This window comes from Peromyscus leucopus, chromosome 6, assembly GCF_004664715.2.
Source record: "Peromyscus leucopus breed LL Stock chromosome 6, UCI_PerLeu_2.1, whole genome shotgun sequence".
Classification (NCBI taxonomy): domain Eukaryota; kingdom Metazoa; phylum Chordata; class Mammalia; order Rodentia; family Cricetidae; genus Peromyscus; species Peromyscus leucopus.
Genome location: NC_051068.1, coordinates 70,080,156 through 70,097,712, shown reverse-complemented (window position 1 = coordinate 70,097,712; position 17,557 = coordinate 70,080,156). Strand labels below are relative to the sequence as shown.

At 50.6% G+C, this 17,557-nt stretch overlaps 1 protein-coding gene across 2 annotated transcripts; it reads left to right on the top strand.

The window, feature by feature from the left end:
• The first annotated feature begins 6,374 nt into the window (after window positions 1-6,374).
• Window positions 6,375-11,305, top strand: LOC119088195 (40S ribosomal protein S14-like). Of its 2 annotated transcripts, XR_005091801.1 has the most exons (3): window positions 6,375-6,465; window positions 6,822-7,001; window positions 10,828-11,305. XR_005091801.1 is itself a non-coding variant. In XM_037206899.1 (2 exons), the coding sequence occupies exons 1-2, from the start codon at window positions 9,563-9,565 to the stop codon at window positions 11,004-11,006; spliced, it is 231 nt and encodes a 76-aa protein (XP_037062794.1). In that variant the 5' UTR covers window positions 9,155-9,562; the 3' UTR covers window positions 11,007-11,305. The 2 variants fall into 2 exon arrangements, 1 of the variants encoding a protein (XP_037062794.1); XM_037206899.1 differs by lacking the exons at window positions 6,375-6,465; window positions 6,822-7,001 and adding an exon at window positions 9,155-9,614.
• Window positions 11,306-17,557: the final 6,252 nt, after the last annotated feature.

Sequence of the window (17,557 nt, the reverse complement as noted above, 5' to 3'; positions counted from 1 at the left end):
CAATGAGATAATGAGATAGGACGGATCCTGAGAAAGGTTGGTACCCAACAATGGAACGGATGACTGGGGGTCTCCCTCAAGAAACTAATCTTTGCACTGACTCTGGAAGGGCCAGGAGTCAGCGGCACAACTGCTGAAGAACACAGCTTAAGGGAATGCCCTGGGGTGGGACTGGCTCTGATGTGTTCAGAAAAGAACAAAGGAAAAGCTGGTAGCACAGACTGAAGTCCCAGCTGCTGGGAAAGATGAGTCAGAAGGGCCCCTCACCCCCGGGGGTTCAAGACCAGTCTGGGAATCATTGTCTCAAACAAAAGCCTGAAACCAACGCCAGCCCTGGGAACATAGTTCACCAGTCAACATTGCCTACGATGAACCAGGGCCTGGTTTAGAGCTTAGCGTTAGAAAAGAAAGCAAGCAAAGATGAGGGGAGAAAGAGCAAGCTGGGCATGGCTGCTCACACCCATAATCCCAACACTTGGGAGGATGAGGCAGAGGGATTGACATGAGTTTAAGGCCAGCCTGGCCTACCAAGTGAGTTCCAAGCTAGCCTGGGTTACATAGTTGAGACCCTATCTCCAATACACAAAAGCACGTGAATAATAAATCCCACCCTACAGTAAAGGACCCTGGAAAAGAACAGATGTGTGGGGCCAGTGCTGGGCCTGGAGGGACCATCTCTGCATCCTTAACACTGCTTTCTTACTCCAGGTGCATCCTTGGGGGGCCCCAAGCTCACCTGACCTTGCTTTCTCACTTCAACATCAGGAACCTGTTATGGAGGTCTGTGCCTCACCAAGGCCCTGGCCAATCTCTCAAATGCCTGTTACACAGCCTTTGGAGAGATCCCTACATAAGGATGCCCTTTGCTCAGGTCACCAAAGCCACTGTCCTCCTCTGCCCACACCCTGGGCTCTGCTGAACCCTCACCTTCTCAGAGAGAAGCCAGGGCCAACTGGCCTAGCACGCTGTCAGACCTCATGGGCACTTTGCTGAGTTCAGAGCATCAGCGGTGGCTTTGTGACGGGCCTGTGCCCAGCTTGGCAGTCCTTTCCGCTTTCTTTAAAGGCTCTGCCTACGGTCACCCAGCCTCCCACAGGTGGAGGCAGGGAAGGGCGTGCTCTCCTCGACCTCTCCAGAATCTTGGCTTGGATTGCTTGGCTCCGGCCAGTCCTAGGGACCCACCTGTTCTCAGACATCAGCTAGTAGCAGCCACCAACCTCACTTGGTTTTCAAACCTCCAGAAACCTGAGGCCATGATTGAGGTAATAGTCAGTCACTGACCCAGGTCCCTAGGTGCAGAGCAGATGAGGCCTCCTGGCCCCACACTCTGGCTCAACAAAACATATAAAAATTGTTTAATGGTCAATTAAACAAAAGAACAGCTTTCCCCCAGCTTCTACCTGAGACCTTCCTCTTTGAGGAAGGGGGTGAGAACACACCCCTCAAACTGTATAGACAAAGTGTTTTAACGTCAAGGGTGGCAAGATGGCTTGAGGCCTGAAGACTTGAATTTCCTCCCCAGGACCCGCATGGTAGAAGGAGAGAACCCTTTTTGGACGTGTTATCCTCTGAGCTCCACAGGGGCTGGCACTGTGGCACGTGTATGCCCTCCCACATATACGTGCACAATAAATAAAGAAGATGGAAGTTTTAACAATTCAAAGTGGAGCCGGGCGGCGGTGGCGCACGCCTTTAATCCCAGCACATGGGAGGCAGAGCCAGGCAGATGTTTGTGAGTTCGAGGCCAGCCTGGTCTACAAAGTGAGTTACAGGACAGGCACCAAAACTACACAGAGAAACCCTGTCTCAAAAAAACAAAAATAAATAAATAAATAAATAAATAAATCAATAAATCAATAAATAAAAATAAAAATTCAAAGTGATTACATCTTTGACATCTAAATTAAAAACTAGCCTGAGGGTGGCTCATTCCTACAATCCTCACACTCATGAAAACCAAGGCAGGATTGTCAGGAGTCTGAGCCCAGGGTTATGCAGCAAGAGTCTGTCACAAAACAAATTAACAGGAGCCTGGGAGATGGCTCAGGAAAGTGCCTCCTGTGTGGGCTCGGGGACCTGAGTTCAGATCTCAGACGGTCTTGTAAAAGCTGGGTGTGCTGGCATGGACCTGGAACCCTAGACCCAGAGGGCTCACTGGTCAGCCAATCTAACCAATCAGTGAGCATCACTTTCAGGGAGAGACTGTCTCAAAAAACAAAATAGAGAGAAAGAGAGAAAGACACCAGACATGGACCTCTGACCTCCACCTGCACATGTGTGCAGACATATACACACACATACACACTACCACATGTATGTACTTTTATAAAAAAAATAAACCTAACAGCCATTATTGGCTGGGCATTTAGTGTGCGAAGCTGGTACTGTTCAGGTCCTGTTCAGGTCTCACGAACACCAGCACAGAGGCATGGCTCAACTCTCTTTACATGGATGGCCAGGGAGCTGAGCAGTCTGTAAATGAGACCCATGATTGTCCACAAATAAAAAACAAAGTGACAGGGCTGGGGAGATGGCTCAGAGGTTAAAAGCACTGGCTGTTCTTCCAGAGGACCTGAGTTCAATTCCTAGTACTCACATGGCAGCTCACAACTGTTTGTAACTCCAGTTCCAGAGGATCCAACACCCTCTCACAGACATACATGCAGACAAAACACCAATGCACATGAAATAAAACAAAAACAAAGCGACTCAAGGTGGTTGGTGGTGGCACACACCTTTAATCCCAGCACTCAGGAGGCAGAAGCAACCAGGTCTCTGAGTTCGAGGCCAGCCTGGTCTATAGAGTGAGTTCCAGGACAGCCAGCCAGGGTTACGCAGAGAAACCCTGTCTGGAAAAAATCAACAACAACAAAAACTAAAAGGACTCTCAGAGCTCGTGAACTCATGCCCAGATCCAGTCCGTGTGCAGCAGCTGGAGATCAAGCCTACATGCTGACAGGAGGCACACAGTGCCAAGGAAGCTAACTGGAGGCCACACACTCTGTGTGCTGGTGGTCGGGGGCCACACACTCTGTGTGCTGGTGGTCGGGGGCCACACACTCTGTGTGCTGGTGGTCGGGGGCCACACTCTTCTGTGTACTGGTGGTCGGGGGCCACACACTCTGTGTGCTGGTGGTCGGGGGCCACACACTCTGTGTACTGGTGGTCGGGGCCACACACCTGTGTGCTGGTGGTCGGGGGCCACACACTCTGTGTGCTGGTGGTCGGGGGCCACACTCTCTGTGTACTGGTGGTCGGGGGCCACACACTCTGTGTGCTGGTGGTCGGGGGCCACACACTCTGTGGTGGTCGGGGGGCTGGTACACACACTCTGTGTGCTGGTGGTCGGGGGCCACACTCTTCTGTGTACTGGTGGTCGGGGGCCACACACTCTGTGTGCTGGTGGTCGGGGGCCACACACTGCTGGTGGGGGCCACACACTCTGTGTGCTGGTGCTTGGGGGCCACACACTCTGTGTGCTGGTGGTCGGGGGCCACACACTCTGTGTACTGGTGGTCGGGGGCCACACTCGTCTGTGTGCTGGTGGTCCTCACTGACCTCGCGGCCCAGAGCATCCTGCAATCTCGGAGCTTTTCCTCTGTGTCAGAAGGGATGACCTGGACTCAGGCCGGCCCCTCCCTGCTCTGAACTGCTGTAGGCTACTCTGGGAAAAAGCATCAGAGTTCCAGGACAGCCAGGGCTATGCAGTGCAACTGTCTCGAAAAATTAAAATAAACACATGAATAAATAAATAAATAAAATAATATAGGGGCTGGAGAGATGGCTGAGCAGTTAGAGTACTTGCTGCTCTTCCAGGGGACCTGGGTTTGCTTCCCAGTATCCACTCCCAAGGCTTAGAGCTACCTGACCTTCGTTCCAGGGCCTCTCTTCTGGCTCCCGAGGGCACCAGCACACATATGATACCCTCACACAAACACACACGCTTACATAAACATGAAATGAAAGCATCAGCTCCTGGCTGCCGGGGTCGCAGGCTCCCGGCAGAGCTGGGCTGGGAGTGTGCAGCCCCGAGTTCTGACTCCAGTTCTGCCCCCAAGTCAAGCATCTCTGGTTTACCCGTCACCTCACTAGTCTGTGACCCCACTTCATAATGTCTTGAGGACAATAAGTGACATGGTGAAGCCAGAACGCCATTGCAGAGCTTGGGCGTGTGGCCGAGTGGTGCAGCAATTCCTGAGCATGTTCGAGACTCAGAGTCCATTCCCAGAGCTGGGGGGAGGCCAGAGGCAGGGCAGGCAGGGACATGGGTGAGGTGCCACGCTAGGCAGCCGATTAGCTGTGGGTCTCTGAGCCTCTACCTCGGAATGGTGCCCAGGTGTCACCGGATGTAAGTGACGTCATGCTTCCCAAAAAAACGGTTGCCTGTCTCTGTCCGGGTTGTCTGTACTGGGGTTCCAGTCCCTCCCAGGGGTCAATGGGAAAGCAACAGGCTAAATGACTTGCAGGAGACTGTTGAGCTAAGGGGGACAGGGTGGACTCCAAAGGACTGGGACAGCTCCACCCCTCTGCCTACGTTCTCTGGGCTTCTGGGCTCGGGCAGCTCCGATCCACAGCTGCTGCTGTCCGTGGGGTCATTCCAAGGCCCTGGCATCTCCGACTTGTTAGGGCCTCCACTACACCTGAGGAGACACCTTCACCAGCGGCCTCTCGGGGCTTGTCTTCAGAGCCTCCAGCCCTGCCACACACCGCCACGCCTCAGCTGTTCTCCGGACCTCTCCGGATCCTCAAAACCAGTATCTCCTGAGTGACTCTTACACATGACCAAGTTCAGCTGTCAACATGAGATGCGGCCACAGCTCCCTCCGGACCACAGCTTCCATGTACTGACCCTGAGGAAATATTCCCAGAAGATTTTACCTCAGCGATGTTGGTCTCTTCTTAATCACAGCTAATTTAATCGCAGCCTTGGCTGACCAGCGTCAATTATCCCACCTCAGTGGTGTTGGCCTCTCATCAGTTACCACTGACTCTCCGGCCCCAGATGACCAGAACCACAGATTCTTAACAAAACGGCACAAGAGCGAGGCGGTGGTGGCGCATGCCTTTAATCCCAGCACTCAGGAGACAGAGGCAGGAGGATCTCCCTGAGTTCGAGGCCAGCCTGGGGTACAGAGTGAATTCCAGGACAGCCAGGGCTACACAGAGAAACCCAAACCAAACAAACAAACAAACAAAATAGCACACGAGTGGCCCTGACAAAGTCTTTATTTGTTTTCCTCGGCAACTTCACAAGCCAGGTCTCCGTCCACACTGCTCACAGCGTTACTTTCTTACTTTGTACGGCAGCCCACCACGTTCTGAACACTTGGTGGCTCTTCTGCTCTAAAGCCCTTCCACGGGCCTCCTCAAAATTCGGGCAGGTCTCTCTCAGCAGTTTCCCAGGAGCCTGGTACCAATTTCTGTTTGCGTTTGCTTTTTCTATTGCTGTGGTAAACACCGTAAGCAGCTTGGTGAGGACAGGGTTTATTTGACTTAGGGGTTACAGGTCCATTAATAGAGTCAGGGCAGGAACCTGGAGGCAGAAAGCGAAACCGAGGCCACGGAGGAGCTGTTTGCGGGCTTCCCTCCCCTGACTTTCTCAGCCGGCTTCCTTACACAACCCGGACCACCTGCTCAGGGATGGCACCGTGCACAAGTAGTGATTGGGCCGGGCCCTCCAAGGTCAGTCATTAACCAAGAAAAGGGCCCACAGGCCGGCCCGCAGGAGAACTCCATGGAGCCATGTTCTCAGCTGAGCGCCTCTTCCCAGATGACTCCAACTTGTGTCAAGTTGACAAAAAACAAAACTAACAACAACAAAAAAAAACCTACCCAGGACAATGGACAAAGCGCTCCAGGACTGGAAATTAGTTGTCACCGGGAAACAAAGTGGACTTGTCTCAGAGATCTGTGTCCATGGGTGCTGAACAGTATCTGGTTCCCAGCGAACGCCCCCTCAGGAATCAGAGCCAGGCATCTCTCTCCTGGGTGTGACAGGGCATTCTCCAAGGGGAATAGCCAGGCACACAATGAGAGATGCCCGGGGTGGACAAGTGGCCATGGCATTGGGCAGAATGGCTGGCACCAAGGAGGGGACCGTGTTCTGTGATGACTGATCTTTGTCCTCACGGAGAGCTCCAAGGAGAGATCCCGGCCCTGGCTGGGGTGCTCAGTCTGTTTGGGATGGTAAAACTGGAAAGGGGGCAGAGTCTGGCAGGAAGAAGCCTTGTGATGAGCTACAGAGCAGAGAGCCAGGACAAGATCCGGCAGCTGGGAGGATAAGGAAGGCTGTAAGCAGAGGAGACCCGTTCAGGACTGGAGCAGACATGGCCCCTTTTTGGTTCTTCCTTTGTCCACTGGGATGGGCAGGGGCCTGTGGTCAGAGGCCAAACAAGTTCCCTCCTGCCTCAGCTTGTTTCCCTCACAGCAGGCTGAGACTCTCCTACTTCTGACTTCAAGCCGTTGGTATGTACGAAATTCTTGCCTCTCCTGTGGCTGCCCGGCCCACATCTGGCCACGGTGGAGTGTCGGCCCTTCTTCCTACCCTTTGGTGTCTGCCGTTCTTAATAAGCCTTCAGAGCAATTTGTCAAGATTAATTGGACACTGAACCGGCTCTCTCTGGAAATGTCTAGGCATCAGAACAAGGCATGTGTGGGGCAGATTCCCGTGATAAGGCTGACCTGTGGCCAGAGGCTCGGCTCGGCCCGCCACAGCCCAGGAAGAAGAGACACCTTGTTGGGCGCTCTGGGATGGGAATGATATTTTTCTGCTCATTGCCCCCTGACCCCCTGACCCCTGACCCCCTCGCTTTTCTCCCTAGTTCTTAAAGAGGCACCCCTCTAATGACCGACAGGGCCTGTCACCTCCAGAGCTGACCTCTCTGTGTGCCTGGACTCCGCATGAAACGTTCTTGGTTGAATTTCTTGGACAAATGGGCAGGCCCAGCCTCAGACCTCATCATCACAGGACTGCTCTTCTAGGACACGCTTTGTGGAGGAAGGTGGGTTTGTGTAACGTTCCTTATTCCAGACAGAATGCAGTCTTTCCTGCCCTTACTCCAGCATCTGCCATTGATCTGGGAATTGGTCACAGTTCAGCTGTGGTCAGTAGTTAACTGCAGTTCCAGACTGAGGAAGGAAACAGTGGGTTGCTCTGTATTCTCAACACGCTTTGAGGCCGCAGCCTGACACCCCACCTTCAGGCAAGAGCCCACCTTCCTCTGTGGTCCCGCCTCTGTCTCAGCATCTGCCCTCAAAAGCCAAGGAGACTCCTCAGTCCAGGGCCACCTCAGCTTCCAGGCCAGGAGCCTCATGGCGCAAGAAACCTGCTAAGTTGAGAAGAAATCACAGAGCTCAGCCCTGGTGCCACATTGGTTGAGGTCTTAGCTCGATGCCCCTCATCCTGGCACTCAGGAGGCAGAGGCCGCAAGGGTTTAATGTCAAACTAGTCTGTATAGTGACACTCTGTCTCAGAAAACAACAACAACAAAAACAAACAAAAAAAAAAAAAAAAACAAAAAACACAGAAGAGGGGTTTCACCCAGAAAGCCACACACAATTTCCTAGAGTCCCTTGTACAGAGGAGTGTCTATTACTGATGATCATGGTCACCCTGCCTAAAAACGTGAATATCCTGTCAGTAGTGAAGACTAACAGGGTCCTACCGGGTGCTGGATTCAAAGCATCCTCAGCCGAAAGCCACAGGCGTCAAGACAGATAACTCTGAGTGGCACACCAGCTAAAAATAACGTCTCCCTTGTAGCATCACTAAGAATACACTGTGCTATTTTGGTGTGTGACTACAGCTTTGACACACGGGCTTTCTTGTTCAGTTTTTATGACGACCTATGAATAGATAAGCTGGGTTCTGGTATTAGTCCAGACTTCACAGGGGAAAGCCGAAGCTCACTCTGCTCCAGGTCACATGCCTCTCAGAGGGCAAAGCTGCCTCTCCTGCCCTTTCCCTGTATCTCCAGACCCACCGCCCAGCCAGAAGCAGCAGCAGCAGTCTTGGGTACTACTCTGGGCTTCCCAGCCAGATAACCACTTGTGTGGCCACTCTGTTCCTTAAGATCCTAGGGGTAGGTCTCCATGATGGAGGGAGGGAGCCCATTGTGTCAGAGGGAGGGGGAGTCCCTAACTACTCATTCTCCTCCCTCATAACAGCCACTATTTGACCAGTTGTGTAAAATGGGGGCTGGAGAGATGGCTCAGCAGTTGAGAGCACTTGTTCCTCTTACAGAGGACCTGAGTTCAGTTCCCAAGGCCTATGTGGTGGCCAACTCCAATTCCAGAGGGTTCCTCTTCTGAACTGCCCGGGTACACACCCATGCAGGCAAAATACTCATACATACAATAAATACATTTTCAAAAATCTGTAAAATGGTTATGTCAAGACAATACCAAAGACTATCATCTGAGAAACCTTTCCAAACAGCAGAGAACATTCTAGAAGCCTGATCCAGACGCTCTAGTTAGTGGCCTTGTTTCCCAAGCAGAGATGTAGGGAGATTTATAGACAGTCAAACACAATTAACATAATTGTCATAGTATTGATGACTGTGTAACCCTAATGCCTGTCAAGGTCACGTCTGATCATTCCAATCCCATAGTTATGTATTTCCTGTTTTGAGAACCCGGAACAGCAAGCAGACACACTCAGCTGGGGACCCCCGGGCCTGCCTGGGAGTCACTAGTAGATGAAAACATAGACATCAGATCAGGAAGGATTCTGGTTTTGGAGAGTCTGACTAGGTTTGGTGTCACGGTGCCGTTGTCTGGAGTCCAGAGTGCCCAGCCACACCCCAGTCCTAACCTTACCCAATGGGGTCATGTCCTGTTTCTTCATTGTCTCAATACCCAAGAGCCAGCTCACCCACGATGGCATGAGACAGCGGCAGCCAGAAAGAGCTGGCACGCAGCCAGAGCTGCTTAGGCGGTGCTGACCACGTCCTGCTTATGGGCTCACCCCACAGCATGCAATAAACACCTACTGTGTGCAAGGGAAGGTGGGTAGGCACAGGACACGTGGTAGAGGGTCCACCTTCCGGACACCTGGGATGAGAACAGGAGGTGGCGGTTCCCTCAGGAGCAGTGTGGGAGGGAGCTGAGCCCAGCCAAAGGTTAAAGGTCAGAAGGGCATCATCAATGAGAGAGGACAGTGTGACGCGACCAGGAAGCCATGGCTGAAGACCAGCCAGGCGTGTAACAGTTGTGAATGGAACCCTGCCTGTGGAAGGACAGGGGTGAGTAAACCATGAATCTGAGAGGGGCCAGACTTTCCGGAAATGGTTGTCATGGCCACACACCAGAGACGGAGTTTCAGATTCCCTCCTGGGTTCTGCACTTCCTTTAAGGATAACATCTCACAGGATAACTCAGTTTAACATGTTGTTTAATTCAATACCCAGCCAGATTAACCTCACTGCGCAGCCCAGGCAGGTTGGGACTCTCAATCCTCCTGCCCCAGTCAGTGCTGAGGTTACAGATACTCAAGACAAGAAAGAAGCTTCTGAGCAAATTTATCAGAGTTTCTCAAAAGGTTTCCTTGTACACAAGATACATGGGCAACATGCTGACAGATGGCCCACACCTGGAACCCCAGTGCCGAGCAGGTAAAGGCAAGGGCCTCGGGAGTTTGGGGTGATTCTTCTCTACACAGCAAATCTGAGGCCTGAGACAAACACGGGTAACAGTGCCAGGCTAGAAATGCCAGGGGCTGAGGAGATGGCTACATCTTTAGAGAACCGGCTGCTCTTCCAGAGGACCCGGGTTGATTCCCAGCATCCACATGGTGGCTCTCTTGTTACTCCAGTCCCAGGGGGTCTGCCATCCTCCTCTGGCATCCACGGGCGCCAGGCACAGACATCGTACATGCAGACCCAACACCCACTCACATGAAACAAAAGGAAGCAAAGCTTAAGGAAAAGAAAACCGAGGCAGCCCGCGGGGGGGGGGGGGGGCAAACTGGTTCCCTTTGTAGTTGTAAGATCTGAGGGAAGTCTACTGGGTTTATTTGTCTTTTCTTCCGTTTTCTTTTTCCTAAAGCAGAGTCTCAGGTTTTTCAGGGTGTTCTCAAACTTCTCAGCTTAAGTGATGAAGAGCCTCCGAGGTGCGGGCACAGGCAGGCCCCCACAGCTGGCTTTAGGACTGTTAGCCTGTCTATAAATAGACTAACAGTCCCCATCAGACTGGACTGCAGCAAGGACAGCATGACATAATGTGTACAAAGCCCTCAGAGCTGCCCCAGGCAGAGTAAAGGCTACATCCATGTCTGTCGCTAAATTATTGTTTTGGTGCTGGGGTCAAACCCAGGGCTTTGATGGAACATGCTGAGCTCTACTACTCAGCTTGGCCACCGAGCTACACCCTGAGCGTGCTGTTTTGTTATTGAGAGTTATTTATTTTTATTTGATGTGAGTGTTTGCCTGTATGTATGTAAGTTCACCGTTTGTGTGCCTGGTGCCCGGGCCCAAAAAGGCCAGAAGCAGATGTGGGATCTCCTACAACTGGAGTTGCAGACAGCTGTGACCCACCATTGGGACTGACCCTGGGTCCTCAGCAAGAGTAGCCAGTGCTCTTCACTGTCCGGCCGTCTCTGAAACTCCTTTTTATTTATTTATTTATTTATTTATTTATTTATTTATTTATTTATTTGGCTTTTCAAGACAGGGTTTCTCTGTGTAGTTTTGTGCCTTTCCTGAAACTTGCTTTGGAGACCAGGCTGGCCTCGAACTCACAGAGATCAGCTTGCCTCTGCCTCCCAAGTGCCACCGCCGCCTGGCCTATGCTTTGGATTTTTAAAAATTATTTTTCTCTTTCCGGTAGATGAGTCTGGAGATGACGTTCAGAAATGGCGGCTCACAGGGGAAGGGAAAGAAGGAAAAACAGGGTCTCAAGTGGCTGAAGGAGAGAACATATTTGGTGTCTGCCACATCTTCGCATCCCTCCATGACGTCTTTGTCCATGGTACCGATCTTTCTGGCAAGGAAACCATCGCCGGGTGACTGTGGAGTGAAGGTGAAGCCTGACAGAGCTGAGTCCTCTCCACATGCAGCCATGTTAGCTGCCCAGGACCTGGCCCAGAGGTGCAAGGAGCTGGGCATCACTGCCCTGCACATCCAACTCCGATGTCGCCCCATCCCCTCTGACAGCACCCGAAGGAAGTGGGGGTCCTCGTGGTCACCGTCTGTGAGCAGGACTTCTCAAATTGTTTTCTGTTAATAAATTTCTTTGTCCGGGCGGTGGTGGCGCACGCCTTTAATCCCAGCATTCTTGGGAGGCAGAGCCAGGCGGATCTCTGTGAGTTCAAGGCCAGCTTGGACAGGCACCGAAACTATACAGAGAAATCCTGTCTCAAAAAAAAAAAAAGGATGGAGAGATGGCTCAGAGGTTAAGACCACTGGCTGCTCTTCCAAAGGTCCTGAGTTCAATTCCCAGCAACCACATGATGCCTCACAACCATCTGTAATGAGATCTGGTGCCCTCTTCTGGCCTGCAGGCATACATGCTGTATACATAATAAATAAATAAATCTTAAAAAAAATTCTTAAAAAAAAAGAAAAAACAAACAAATAAATTTCTTTGTATAAGCTAAAAATTAAAAATTATTTTTCTTAGCCAGGGTGGTGGCACATGCCTTTAATCCCAGCATTCAGGAGGCAGAGGCAGGTGGAGCTCTATAAGTTCGAGGCCAGCCTGATCTACAGAGTGAGTTCCAGGACAGTCAAGGCTACACAGAGAAACCATGTCTCAAAAAACAAAAACAAAACCAATTTCTCTGTTCTTGAGAACTTCATCCATATGTACAATGAAATAGGGTCCTATTCACCTCCCACTCCCCCCCCCCCACATCCCAGAGACATGTTCCCCTCCCTCCAGACTTCATTTCTTCTCCTTCAGATTTATTTTTTTTAATTATGTGTCTGTGTGTGCATGTGGGGGTGGGCACGTGTGAGTACAGGTGCCCACAGAATCCAGAACAGGGTGTTGGATTCCTTAACGTTACAGGAGATTGGGAGCTGCCTGATGTGGTGCCGGCAATTGAATTCAAGTCCTCTGCAAGAGCAGTATGTACTTTTTTTGCAGGTGTGGGTGGGATGGGGTTTGAGACAGATTTCCTTGTGTAGCCCTGGTTGTCCTGGAACTCACTCCATAGATCAGGCTGGTCTCAGACTCAAGAGATCTGCCTGCCTCTGCCTCCCAAGTGTGGGGACTAAAAGAGTGCACCACCACACTTGGTTTTTGTTTTTTAAATATAACCCTGCATATAATGACTCTGTAAGGAATGGGACCTGGAAAGCGCGCATGCGCACGTCCACACACCATCTACACCAGCGTTTTGGGCGGCGTGCTCTTGTGTAGGCTGCCATGCTTTGACTTCATGACCGATAGCGGTGTCACACCCAGGAGACAGCATTTCACCGCGCTGCTCCTCATCCTCCTGAGCCCTGGCTGGAGGGATGGCTTAAGAAAGATGACCCATGCAGTGCTGAGCTCCTATTCCCGGGCTCCTCTTCCGGTACTCAGGCTCCTATTCCCGGCACGCACTTCCGGTTCTCCCACTAGTTCTGATCTCTGCGCTGCCCACTGCAGAAGCGAGGCTCTCTGCCCAAGGCTGAGATAGCCCAGGTCTGTGCATCAACATACAACTCCAGAGGGCAACTTGACAGCATGACCACTTAGCAGAATGACAAGAGCAGGCTCCACGCCGGGACCTGTGGCCTCCTGGCCGCATGGGCTTTCCACCGGAAGCTGCTGTTTACCCTGCACCTGTAGGCAGAGCTTGCCTGGCATGTTGGGATTGTAGCATGCAGGGCACGCATGCAGCACCAGGTCCACTGATGTTGTCTCTGTCCCAGAAGCCCACAGGCACTTTCTGAAAGCTAGCCAGCAGAGAGAGGACGTTCTGTGCTCGCTTCAGCGGCCACATACTAAAAACGGGTGACAGGTAAATTCATGAAATGTTCCATATCTTTGAAAGAGAGAGAGAGAGAGAGAGAGAGAGAGAGAGAGAGAGAGAGAGAAGAGAGAGGAGAGAGGAGAGAGAGAGAGAGAGGAGAGAGAGAGAGAATGTTCTGTTTTGAACACAAAGACCGACCAGTATGCTTTTGGTGTCTGTTTGAGCCTAATGGTATAAGATGATAGCCTTGGCTTCCCTGGCTATATTCCATATTCGGATCCTCCTGACTCCAATTTCCAAGTGCTGGGATTACAGGCACGCAGTACCACGTCCAGCCTGGTCCACTCTTTGTCCCTGTTTGCCCCTTTCCCAGGGATGCTTTCCAGTGAACACTTACTTCTTGCATAGTTTTTTTTTTTTTTTTTTTTTTTTTTTTTTTTTTTTTTTTTTTTTTGATTTATTTATTATGTGACAGTGTTCTGTCTGCATGTACACCTGCTGACCAGAAGAGGGCGCCAGATCTCATTACAGATGGTTGTGAGCCACCTTGTGGGTGCTGGGAATTGAACTCGGGACCTCTGGAAGAGCAGCCAGTGCTCATAAGTGCTGAGCCATCTCTCCAGCCCTCTTGCATAGTTTTCTTAGCTTGTTCTTTAAAGACAGGGTCTCGACTCTAGCCCAGGCTGGCCTGGAACTCCTCTGTAGTCTAGGCTGGCCTCCGAGCAGTCCTCTTTTCTCAGCCTCCCAAATACCGGGGTAGCAGGCGTGAATACTAGGCCCAGCTCTTTTCTTTTCTTTTTTCTTTTTTGGTTTTTCAACACAGGGTTTCTCTGTGTAACCCTAGCTGTCCTGGAACTCACTTTGTAGATCAGGCTGGCCTCAGAACTCACAGAGATCTGCCTGCCTCTGCCTCCTGAGTGCTGGGATTAAAGGCGTGCACTACCATGTCTGTAAAAAATCTTTAAATCTTTAAAAAAATACTAAACAAAGAAAAATTTTAATGTTCAAGGCAGGATCCACAAAGTTAATCTTAGCCTTCATAAGTTTCTGAGTTGTCAGAAAGTTCCCTAGACCACCGAGTCCAGGGAGGTGACAGTTCTGGGACACTTTGGTGCACAGCCATCTCCTAATGGAAAGGACTGTCTGTGACCATCAGATCTCAGCAGTTATAAATGTCAAAGGCAGACAGACCTTCCCTCCACCTGCTCCCCTTCAGGCAGTAAACCTGCCTGCCACTCCTGCGGTTGGTGTCCTCATAGGTGTGTGTGTGTGTGTGTGTGTGTGTGTGTGTGTGTGTGTGTGTGTGTGTTCGGACAGCCAGGGTCAGCGCCAAAAGCTGCCTGGCCTAAAAGCCTTTCCCCCACCCCCGAGAAGCAGACTGCCTTTGATCCTCTGCCCTGGCACTCCCTGGCCTGGGCAAAGGGGCTTTCCCTGAGCAAACAGCTCTATAAATACACCTCTAGGTTAGGACTGTGAGTCCACAGCGGTCCTTAGAGAAGCCTCACCTCCAGAGAGGGGCATTAACCATTGCCTTCCAGAGCTCTTCAGGAAGGAACCCAGACCCAGGATCTGAGCAGGGTTAAGGAGAGGCCCCAGGGGAGGCTGCTGTCATGTTTTGTGATACCTTTGTGGTTTTTTTGTTTTGTTTTTTTGGGGGGGGGTTTGTTGTTGGTTTTTGGTTTTGGTTTTTTGTTTTCGGTATTGTATTGCCTTGTTTTTTTGTTTTTTCCAGACAGGGATTAAAGACGTGTAGCACCACCGTCCAACACACTTTGTGATTTTAAAATTTGTTTTGGGTATTTTTAGTGACTTGTCAAAAATTCTAAATTAGAGTACTTGATAACTCAGCCAAAAGAATTAGGGTGGGGTGTGGCTGGAGGGACAGCAGGCGGGTAAGAGTGCTTGGTGCTCTTGCAGAGGACCTGAGTTCAGTTCCCAGCTCTCAGGTCAGGCAACTCACAACCACCTGTAATTCCAATTCCAAGAGATCCGACACCCTCTTCTGACCTTCATGGCGTGTGCACACGAGCATACGTGTGCACACACTCACACACAAACTAAAAAAATCTAAAATAAAAATTTTTAAAATTAGCTCCAGTTGATTCTTTAAAAATATACTAATTTGGGGGCCGGAGAGATGGCTCAGAGGTTAAGAGCACTGGCTGCTCTACAATTCCCAGCACCCACACGGCAGCTCACAACCGTTTGTAACTCCAGTTCCAGGGGAACACTACATCCATGACAAAACACCAATGAAATTTTGTTTTGTTTTGTTTTGCTTTGCTTTGCTTTTCCGAGACAGGGTTTCTCTGTGTAGTTTTGGTGTCTGTCCTGGATCTCACTCTGTAGCCCAGGCTGGCCTCGAACTCACAGAGATCCACTTGGCTCTGCCTCCCAAGTGCTGGGATGAAAGGCGTGTGCCACTCCCAGCCAATGAAAAAAAATTTTTTTTAATTAAATTAAAAAATATGCTAATCTCAAGTTATTTATCTAACTTTTTAAAAAATAGAGCTGGAGAGGTGGCTCAGAGGTTAAGAGTGCTTTTCGGCTCTTGCAGAGGACTCAGGTTTGTTTCCCAATGACCACCTGAAACATTAATTCTAGGGGCCCCAAAGGCCTCTCCTGTCCTCTGCAGGCGCCAGGCATGCACAGTATCCATACATGCAAGCAAAATACTCGTACACATAAAATAAATACATTTGGCGGGGGGGGGGGGGTGTTGAGACAGGGTCTCTCTATGTAGCTCTGGTTGTCCTGGAACTTACTATGTAGACCAGGCTAGCCTGGAACTTACAGAGATCCACCTGCCTTTACATCTAGAGTGCTGGGACTAAAGGCATGCGCCACCATGCCAGCTAATAAAAACAAGTCTTTAAAAAATAAAGTGAAACAGAGGTGTGTGCCACAATAACCAGCGATTTTTAAATTATGTTTACAGGTGTGTGGGGAGGGTATTTGCACTCAGTCCAATGCCTAGAGAAGGAGTGGTCAGTGGAGCTGGGTTACAAAGCCCCAGACTTGAGTTCTAGGCCTGGAACTTGGGTTCTCTGCAGGAGCAGTATGTCTTTAACCGTGAACCATGCCTCCAGCTCCCTGACCAGTTCAAAGGCATTACTCCTCCCCTTAGTGCTCCTCTGTTTCCTCACCCATCCTGTCCCCCACCCTCTTAAAGCCAAGCTTTCTTTCTTCCATCTCCTTTTCAAAAACATTTTATGTGTATAAGTGCTTTGCCTGCACATGTGTGCATGTACCACGTGCATGCCTGGTGCCTGGGGAAATCAGAAGAGGACACTCGATCTCCTAGAACTGGAGTTCAGTTGTAAGCCACCACGTGGATGCTGGGAATGGAACCCAAGGTCCTTGCAAGGACTCCGAATTCTGAGTCATCTCTTGAGCCTTTCCCTCTGGGGTGGCTTTGAACTCACAATCCTCCTGCAGGCCCCAGCCTCCTTAATGCTAGGATCACACCTATTACCACCGATTCACATATTTCTTGTAACTCTACAAATCACCAATACAGAACATGAGAAATCAAAGTGTGTAAGCAGTGCTTGTCTTGAAAGAATGGGGATTTGCTGAGAAGACAAAATATGCATGTTAAATTTCAAATAAGGTTAAAATTCTGGTTTATCCCAGGACTGGAATCCCAGACTCAGGTGGCTGAAGCCAGAGGTATTCAAGTCTGGGGTCCACATGTGCTACACAGTGGATTTCCACCAGCCTGTCTTGAGTCGCAGGGCCCTGACTCAATAACGAACAATAGTGTTCGGCCCTTTTCGGGGCCGGGGTGGAGCCTGTGTGCCGAGCTCACTGAGTTACACCCTCAGCCCTAGGACTGCTTCAGATACACAACCACCCTCTTTGAGACAGCTCCTGCTTCTCACAGAGCCCCTGCTGACTCCAGTGGTCAGTGATCACTGGCAGGGGCTCTTCTCACTAGACTGAGCACCTTGAGGATAGAGACTAACTTCTGTGCCCTCAGCAAGAGCTACCCAAGAAGCCGGGAGGTGGTGGCCCACGCCTTTAATCCCAGCACTCAGGAGGCAGAGGCAGGTGGATCTCAGTGAGTTCCAGGCCAGCCTGGGCTACAGAGGGAGTTCCAGGACAGGCTCCAAAGCTACACAGAGAAACTCTGTCTCAAAAAGAAAAAGAAAAAAGAAAAAAAAAAAGCGCTATCCAAGAAATGTTAGGTGGGGCACCCAAGGGTCTCTGTAGACAATGTTGCGAGTACTTCTATATCTGAGCGTTTTTGACATTTTGGTTCTGAGCCTGGCCTTTAATGGCTGAACCCCCCCTCTTGTTTGTTTGTATTGTTTTGTTTTTTTCAAGATGGTTTCTCTGTGTAGTTTTTGTGCCTGTCTTGGAGCTCGCTCTGTAGACCAGGCTGGCCTCAAACTCACAGAGATCCACCTGCCTCTGCCTCCCGAGTGCTGGGATTAAAGGCGTGCGCCACCACCACCCAGCCTGAGTCATCTCTTAAAATTTATTTATTTTATATGCATTGATGCTTAGCTTACTTATATATCTGTGTGAGGGTGCCAGATCCCCTGGAACTGGAGTTACAGACAGTTGTGAACTATCATGTGGGTGCTGGGAATTGAACCCAGGTCCTCTGGAAGAACAGCCAGTGCTCCTAACCTCGGAGCCATCTCTCCA